A 9,272-nucleotide genomic window follows, 5' to 3' on the forward strand; every position below is an offset into this window, starting at 1 on the left:
AATAATTGAGACTTACACTATTAAAAAAGTCACCTTTTCGGTCATGTTTAACAGGAAAACAAATTGTATAGTGTAAGAACAGCTTGTTCTTGTTAAATCTTTGGTTTACCTCAAATGGTATATCTGTATGTACTAACTCTTTAACTATGAAATATCTGTGAGCTTTAGTTCCTACCTGTGATTGCACATTTCCATCCGTAGGTCTGCCCACATGTTCATGTCTGGTCCATAACTGTCATCCATTGAGGGATTTGAACGTTATTTGGCACAAATATTCCACATAATGAGATGATGGGTCTTCAGCAAAGCCCTAGCTGAAAACATTAAAGTCCCACGTTGAGGTCAAAGGTCAACTGTTTCCAATCAGCTCTATATATTAACCATCCATCAAGGGAGTTTGATATTATTTTATGCAAATGATCCATATATACATAATGTGACAATGTGTCTCGTGAAACTCCCAGACCCTAGCTAACTAAGTCAACATCGCACTTGAAAGCCAGAGGTAAACAATGTATGAACAGGTTCTGTTTCATGTCTGATCCACAACTCTGCCAACCATCAAGAGATTTTAATATTTGTCAGCACAAATAGTCCATATAACAGATAATGTATCATGAACAACTTCCATACCCCTAGTTCAACAATGAATGTCCCACTTGGAGGTCAAAGACCAGCAGGATATTCTTCCTTAACTCAACCATCCATCAAGGCATTTTACTATTACTTTGCATAAATGTTCCCCCTAACAAAACAATGCGCAAATCCCAGACCCTTAGCTCAAAGGTCTAGGTCAAACTTGTTTGGTAATTTTTCTTGTCTGGTCCTTAAATATGCCATTTAAATAACTTGGCACAAATCTTCACGGTAATAAGACAATGTCATATGCAACACCCAGAACCCTAGCTCAAAGGTTAAGGTCATACTAGTAGGTCAAATGTTAACAGTTTCGTGTCTGCTCCATGACTGTCATTCATCAAGGGATTTTGATATAACTTGGCACAATTGTTCCAACTAATGATATGATGTCAAAGGTCAAGTTTAAGGTCCAGCAGTTAGAATAGTCAATTTTGTCCATGCTCTATAACTCTCTCCCATCAAGAGATTTTAACATTACCTGATACAAATGTTCCCAGTATGAGTTGATGTGTCATGCGCAACACCCAAATTTCTAGGTCAAGGTCACACTTGAAGGTCAATCAGGTCTGTTTTGTGTCTTCTCTATAATTCTTCATATAGATTTTAGTAATACTTCTGCACAAATGTTTCACATGATAAGATAATGTGTCAATCACATCAAGGCAAAGACCCCTACTATGCTCAAAGGTCAAGGTCACACTAAGAAGTCTGTAGATTTTAGGTCATATCTCTAGTCCAGTTTTTTAAGCTTTTCATGCATGCATGGATACTCGAATAACTTAAAAAACAAAGTTTATGTATTATATATAAATATAACAGATTGACGTTCGATCATTAAGTTACATTGAAGTTGAGATAATTAGTCTCCTTCTTATTATAGGCTTTGTATTTCACAGCAATACTTCATTCATTTGTTATGAAACAACCACAGCTTTCCACGAAACTTTGCATGATCTGGATTAAAGGTCTACGTAATAGGTAGCATATCGAAACCTTTTTGTCCTGTTCAAGATCAAACATCTTGGCTTTTATCTCGAGGTATTTGTGAGGTAGCACCTTTATGGATTGAGGTACGTGCACTTTAAGGTGTTGCAAAATGATCATTCTAAAATTTCTGAGGTATCTGTAGCGATCAACTAATTTATTCGCTCCGCGGAGACTTCTATTAAAAATTATTTTCTTTAAGCCGCCACTATACGCCTAGGTGCAATGCACTGCAGGAGCAGGATTTATTGAAGTAGCGATACACATAAATTTAGGTAAAATGAAACATTTGAATGTCTAGTTTGCTAATTTCAAACGTTAATGTACATTGTTTGTACATCTTGTGTCCTGTGTAAATAAAGTCGCCATTGCAACATTTAATATCTAGCCTTTATTCTACATACAAAGAGAAATATGCAATGGATGCAGCACTTACCAGGAACCATTTTAAATATCTGTAACCTGGGAGAAAATAGACATACGAATGTATGTATTTCCTCTTGCTGTAACTTACATTTTCTCGAAGAACTCTGCTAGTGCAGAATGAAAATCATAAAGAAAGTGGAGATCAAGCTTCATGCAAGGACAATATTTTCAGTTAAGCAAACGAACTGTAAAAGCAGCTCAAAACTGTTGTGGCGGTGTACGACCTAAGTTCTGAAATGTCATTTCATAAGGAAAACGCTACTTCAAGAGGAGAGATATCATGTGATTTCAGAAAATGAACTGCAACTGGAAGGTAATATGCTCTACAGATTAAAAAAAAACTGAGAATCATTTGTTCCTTGCACTGGTAACCTCCGCAACTTTTATTTGCGTACGTCCTTTTGGGGTACAATATAATCAACAGAATACAGTAAATCCATCCGTAATAACACGTCTACACGCATTATGAATCTACCAGTTTTTCGCATCACTTCTCTTAATGTCGGTAATTGTATGATACTTAACAAGCAATTAAGTTAAAGAAATCGTTGTTATAGAGATGGTGGATCAAACAGTAGTTATAACCATTGGTTTGGTAATATTATCCCTTACCCTGCTAAATTTCTATAATGAACTTGGCCATCTTTCAATTTGGACAGTACCATTAACTGTGAAAAGGGGTGCTTACAAAAAAGATACTGACTGAATGGCGAACAGTGCAGATCATGACCAGACTGCATGGATGTGCAGGCTAATCATGATCTACACTGGTCGCAAAGGCAGAATGTGTACAGCATGATAAGGGTTATAATCATACCAGCGGATTACAAAATTTATTGTATTTTGGGTCATCTGCCTTCATTTGTAAACTTATCATTATTTACGCATATTCCATTTTACATGAAAAATGCGAAAAAATATTTCCTTTAAATTAATACTTTAAATTTTTAATAAAAAATGTCTAGGAGTCTTTAAAGACTTGAACTTCCTAAGCGAGTGTACATCCTGTATTTGATAAGGCCTACAGTTCGTTATGTTTTACATTTTGTAGATTGCTTCTCCGCAAATGTTCTTAAAGTAGACAGTTGATAGTATAACTTGAAGTTCGGGAATCATTTTTATTTTTTAATGATAGTTCGCCATTCATTTCAAATATTGTTAGAGCATGACTGTCCTAACTGTAGCAGTAACAGGTTAAACACGTTATTCTTTGTAAATACTTAAAACTATTTCTGTTTTGAATAATTTCCCTTAAACACCCATGTTTTAATCAAGAAGAATTTATTCTTACTGTACAACACCTCTTATATCAGTATAATGAGATTCCATTATAGAGATAAATACACTGTACATTTAAAATAACGAAAAGTTAAATGTGTAAGCTGCTTGGTCACAATTCCGTATCAATATCGTCCGGACCAGTAGAAACAACGTCATGGGTTCTAGCACTTTCAAATCCCGATTCACTGACAGTCACCTGATCTACTTCCGGAAGTTTACAACTGATGAATCTAGTTTCCTGGGCTTGTGCGACTAATTCAACCTCAGGATGTTGAAAAGATACCTTTTGTGTGGAATTCTTTCCGTTTACATTCTTTTTATTTGTTTTAATGAATTCGTTTGATTTTTCCTTTGGATTGTTTGAAAAATCAGTATCTTTTTTCTTCTCAGCCTGATCTGGATCAGCAACGGCCTCGTTCGCTTTCATATTAAGCCCCGTGTGTGCTACGAATCCGGTGACTAGTGCTAGTTGGAGTTCCATTCGGCACATACTGCAACGGCATTTATCCAAGTCAGCCACGCTGTTCCCGTGCTGCATGCCGGGTGTGCGTAGGTAGAACTGTCGTTCATGTAACTTTAACTGCCTGTTTAACCTAATGAAATCACTGTTTGCATCCAAGGGATCCGGTGAAGGCGTCCGTGACGGTGGCCGTGATGGGGCTGCCGGGGTTAAAGATAATCCTTTTACACGTGCGCCTTTTGGTGACTTCACTCTGAGACCAGAGGTAGGGCGAGATTGAGAAGGCTTAGCGATATTTCCATTTTCATCGTAATAATTAAGAATATGTTCTACCCTACGGTTATAATCAACCCTTTCATTTGCAATACGTCTTGGGTCATTCTCGGGCTTTTTGTGAGTGTTGCGGCCGCGGTCGTATTTTGGGTGTTTCAGATAATCCCGACGTATTTCAGCAAGAAAACAATTACTTCTGTCCGCGCGTAATGACTGTGTCTTCAGTAACTGAGTTAAGTCATGTCTGGATTTTCCAAAATACATTACTTTACCACTGTCTAGGTAAACTGTCGCTCGATCTGTATCTTGAACTACGTATTTTTTCGCTTTTGTTTCTGAATCACGAGATTTATGCACCGAGCTTGTTGTACTTGACACTGACTTTGTATCGTCAAATTGAAACATGTCCACTTTGCTCGGTTCACCGATAGATTTTGATTTAATATTTATACGCAATGATTTTGCATCTGGTACAGCTGTTTCGCTGATCTTTGGCTGTTTTTCTTTGTGTGTTTCAGGGTTTGTCACCGGAAATTGCGGTGCAGTGTGTGCGCGCGGTGAAGTTAAAACTTCCGGAGTCTGTTGTGATGCAGTGACGTTAGGTGAAGGTGGCGCTTCCGCTAAACGTCGTCGTGCAGAGTTGACCCGCCTCTGCTTCTGAAAAGTGCTTACATAATCGGAGTTCCTCTTGGGAAAAGAGAAACTCTTTGACGTCTGCTGCTTTAATGCTCTGGATATTTCATTTTGAACTAGGTCAGTTTGATTACTGGAGAGCATGAAGCTGTCCTTGTGCGTATCTCTGGTCGTTTCTCTGTACGTCTCTCTGAAGGATAAAGACCGGGAGTCAGGGCGACTGGTCCGACGACCGCTAGAAACTGGCCTCGAAGATGGAAGCGTTCGAGGACTCTGTGTCCTGTCTGTTGCGTTACCAATGACAGTAAAATCGTCGGCATCGTTGTCAAACGTGTGTGTAGTCAACTGGTACCTAGGAGGCATCCGTTGCCACAGCGTCCACGTCTGCACTGCCGACATTCCTGCAAAATACAAAGCACAAAAATTCTTCATTTTATTATTAAAGTTTTAAACACAATTAGATGTTAGTTCATCTTTCCCTTGACCATATAAATTCAAATGATACTAGTAATCTTAGTCTACCAGAATGGCATTGTTAAAGTTTTTATTGTTATTAAAAAGATCAATTGTTGTGTTCCAATGCAAAAAAAAAAAGAAAAAAAAATCGCAAAATATACTAAGTGCTTCTTGAAAACAGCAAATTTTATAATAATACATATGTCTACATTTATAAGGGGAATTTTATTACGTTTTGTCATAGATAAGTGAGCAAAAGTGTGGAAATTAACATTGTCATACTAGAGTGTTATGTCAATAAATCTTTATGAACGACACAATCTTATCATTATAGTATTTACATATCATAAGATATACAAATGGGGCAAACATATCAAATTTTTCCACATTCTTTTATTTATTAAGTTTGTTTCACAAGAGTATTTTTCATTTTTTTGAACAGATTGACATGGAATACAACTGAGATAAGATGAGAACGTGCAGTATCTTCTCCAAGCAGTCAGCTCTGTACCAAAACCCCCTTTTTTCTCTAGTATTTTTCAAATAGATCAATTCTTGTATAGAGAATACAGAACAAACAGTTTTTAGAACGTATGTCACAAGAACAACATTTTGATACAATTTTGATTGTCGGCATATACTTTCCTTCTATTTTCAGTCCTGCAGACCGCCTAAAATTTAAATACATAGTAAAATTTAGCACAAATCATAGCGAATGCAGACGTGCAGAAACAAAACAAAAATGGAAGTTGCGGAAACGACAGAAAGATTCATACTTAATAGAAAATAGACGGTCAAAGTGAAAATGGGAGATAGCAGGAAGGTTCGTCAAATGACAATATCGGCAAAGTCCTGGCAAACAAAACAGTTACATTTACATGGACTTATTGAAAAGCGACGGCGTAATGGTAAAGTGATAGTAAACACGCATAGCGGTAACGGATACGTTACGCACTTACGGTCATATATAGTGTAGCTGAAACTTAACGGAAAATTGACATAAGGTTATAACACACTAAATAGATGTTCTTCTTTATTCTATATAGAATTGACCTATTTCCAATGACCGCAGCACACATCAGGACCCATTTTAAATGGCTGTAACTTACATTTTCTTGAAGAATATTGTCAGTGCTAAATAAAAATCAAAAGAAAAGTGGGGGTCATGTTTGATGCAAGAAAAATATTTTCAGTCAAACACACAAACTGCAAAATCGGCTAAAAATGAGACCCAAAATTATGGTGGTGGTGTATGATCTAACTTTTCATGAAAAATTCTGTCATGTTGTTATTTCATTATGAAAATGCTACCTACATGTCAAGCATAGATCTGTCATGTGATTTTAGCAAAAAAAAATGCAAAGAAATTAAGGAAAATAGCTCTACAGAGCAAAAAGACAGGACTATTTGTATCCGCCATTATGCGACTGCCATTTTTTTTTTCGCGCCATTTTTCTATTTAGTGTCTGTATGTCATAATGTGAAATTAAAGGAGTCATTGAGGCAACTATTTACAAGCCATTGAAATATGATGGTTGTTGTTACGGATACAGCGAATCCGAAAAGGTAGTTACAGAACTTTTAAGGTAAACTAGAGGCTACGAACTCTAGACCTAAATACCAACCTTGTACAGAAGCGCATTGCCCCAGCCTGGGAAGCAATGGACAGAACAAACGGGGCCGGACAGTTAGCCGTTTTAATCCCGATTCAATAGTCATTTTCTGTAATAATCCAGTTATCTCTTTGGTTATCACAAACCATGTATTTTTAATTAGTTCAAACGAGTCCACCCTTTATCATAAGTTTAAATTTAGTATTTAATCTATGTTCAAATGTGAATATGTGCCGTTTGCTTTATTTGACAGAAATTCTAGATAGTTCTTTGTTTCTTGACAAATATGACGCATACGTTACACGGATGTTAGCTTTTTTGTTGACAGAGAGCCTTTCAAAGAACACAATACAGACTTCCTGTGTTTCAACGGTAACTGTTTGGTACATGACCGCAGTTGCTCTACCCCATCAAATTGTCTACAATTATCTTCTCTATTTTCGCAGAAATGTTCGTGTTGCTGATATAATTGTTCAGTTTTTGTATTATTTCATTATTGACAAATGTCTCTGAAACATGTAACTCCATCGATCAGTGTGTGATGTATATTATTTAAATATAAAATATGATCTGATATTTCAAAATCATTGTCTTTCGCATTTTATTAGCATAAATCATCGACTTTCAATACACTTTTCGATATCTGTATACTGTATATCGCCATTCACTTTGACTGAAATTTAATCCTGACTAAATAAAATTTTAATTAGAAACAAATTGTCTGTAATATCTCCGTGTATTTTCCTTTGGCATATTTGATCACTTATTGTTAGAGAAATTTGAGTATACATTGAGCCATACTCGGAGATTCATTAATAATACAGTATTTGGCGAGGTTTTACAGCTAAATTGCTTTCTCCCAATTAGACACTATAAAAAGTCCGTGTATTGCCTTAAATAATAAATTAATCCCATGACTTTGTTTTACCATATATTGCCCTTTCCCACAGTACCTATTAATGTTAAAGATTAATAAAAGTCTATAATTGTAAATTTGGATTTAGAGTGATTTAGTTAATAAAATCCCATCCCATGTAAAGCCTAGATTATCGCGGGCATTGCATAACTATTTCGGTCATTTGAAGTACAAATTCTATTCTTAAATTCATTTTAATACATTAAACATTGTGACTGAACACTTAATATGACTGAGATTGTAGCTTTTCTCTAGTTTGAAAACGGAGTTTAAAATTTGGTGGAGCACAAAAGCGAGCGGGCGAGCAAAAATGGCACAGGAGACGCAGAGAAAAGGGACATGTCTTTCTTTTATTACATGTAACCCCTTTCGGACGGTGCAAAAGGAAAGCGATTAAATGTTTCCAAAGACTCATTATTGGTTTTAAAAAAATGCATGAAGCACGACTTGCACTGAACAGACTGTGCATGCTTGCTGAACTATTTTTGTAAATAAATCGTGAAAGATAATCTACATCAAACAAGCTTTTCTTCAATTAATAATTTGAAAAGTGCTTATCAAATAACGTAACGGGCTTTTATTTGTACTAATAAAGTAATATTGACAAGCTTTAGCGAGTTTTAAGTTGTTACACTTAACACTTTCATGTCGTTTACTTGAATGATAATATTTTAAGCAAATGCATTATACAGTTCATAGAGGTCAACTTAATTTTTAATTTTTAGTGTGAGCTTTGACTTTGACATGAAAAATGTTAGGAATCGACTCACATATTAATAAGCATAAATGAATTACACTTATCATGTTTGTACTGCTGAAACTAAAAAAGCAAATACAAATACAGGCGATATCATTCTGTTCTATTCAATCAGTCAATCAATCGGTCGATCAATTAGTAAGTCATTGAGTCAGTCGATCAATCAAGTCTTCTTTTTTTTTTTGCATCTGTTTTAACGTTATAAATAGATGGAATGATGATACAGTTAATGCAACAGTCAGTTAGTCAGTCAGTCAATCAGTCAGTCAGTCAGTCACTCAATCAGTCAGTCAGTCAACCACATTAGATTCCATGTCCTGTGATAATTCTGCAATAATATTTGGATATTCAAGATTCAAGTACAAAGTCTTACCTTTTCGGTACTTATATTGTATCCTCTGTCATTATCGCAGACACCTACAACCATGTAACAACCGTGGGGAAATGTTCACGCAATATTTAACTAGCAAACTCCAGGATAAGTCTTAAGAAATAACTGACTTTATCTGTCAAAGAGATTTCAGTTTATTTTCCAAATCTCTACAATCTATTGAAATGCCGGCTGTAGTCAAACATTGCAATAATCAACCCAATCTTTATCATGTCAACGGCAGAGTAAAATACTTTCATTTAAGGATTTGTCAGACTTCAGCGTACATTGAGCAAACAGTCATATCTCGGTCCTTTCGTTTACAGATTGTTAAGTTGTACCAAAGTGGGCACTGTGTGATATAATAAACACACTTGAAAGTCGTTATAAACGGTCTTTTACAGGATTACCTTTCACATCTCTCTAACAATGTTTAATATTTTGTTGATTTGGATGTATATATA

General features: G+C 35.8%; 1 protein-coding gene across 1 annotated transcript; it reads right to left on the reverse strand.

Moving 5' to 3' along the window:
• Positions 1 to 2,980: 2,980 nt before the first annotated feature.
• LOC123547696 (uncharacterized) lies at positions 2,981 to 9,029 on the reverse strand. The gene is made up of 2 exons (XM_045334960.2): positions 8,812 to 9,029; positions 2,981 to 5,097 (listed from the first exon to the last, which is right to left on the reverse strand). Exon 2 carries the CDS (start codon positions 5,093 to 5,095, stop codon positions 3,440 to 3,442), a length of 1,656 nt encoding a protein of 551 aa, XP_045190895.2. The 5' UTR covers positions 5,096 to 5,097; positions 8,812 to 9,029; the 3' UTR covers positions 2,981 to 3,439.
• Between the last annotated feature and the right edge of the window lie 243 nt (positions 9,030 to 9,272).

The sequence above is a fragment of the Mercenaria mercenaria genome, chromosome 9 (assembly GCF_021730395.1).
Source record: "Mercenaria mercenaria strain notata chromosome 9, MADL_Memer_1, whole genome shotgun sequence".
NCBI lineage: Eukaryota > Metazoa > Mollusca > Bivalvia > Venerida > Veneridae > Mercenaria > Mercenaria mercenaria.

What these genes read in the sequence shown, in the direction of transcription:
- LOC123547696 (XM_045334960.2), bottom strand. Translation starts at nt 5,095, where the DNA reads ATGTCGGCAGTGCAGACGTGGACGCTGTGGCAACGGATGCCTCCTAGG.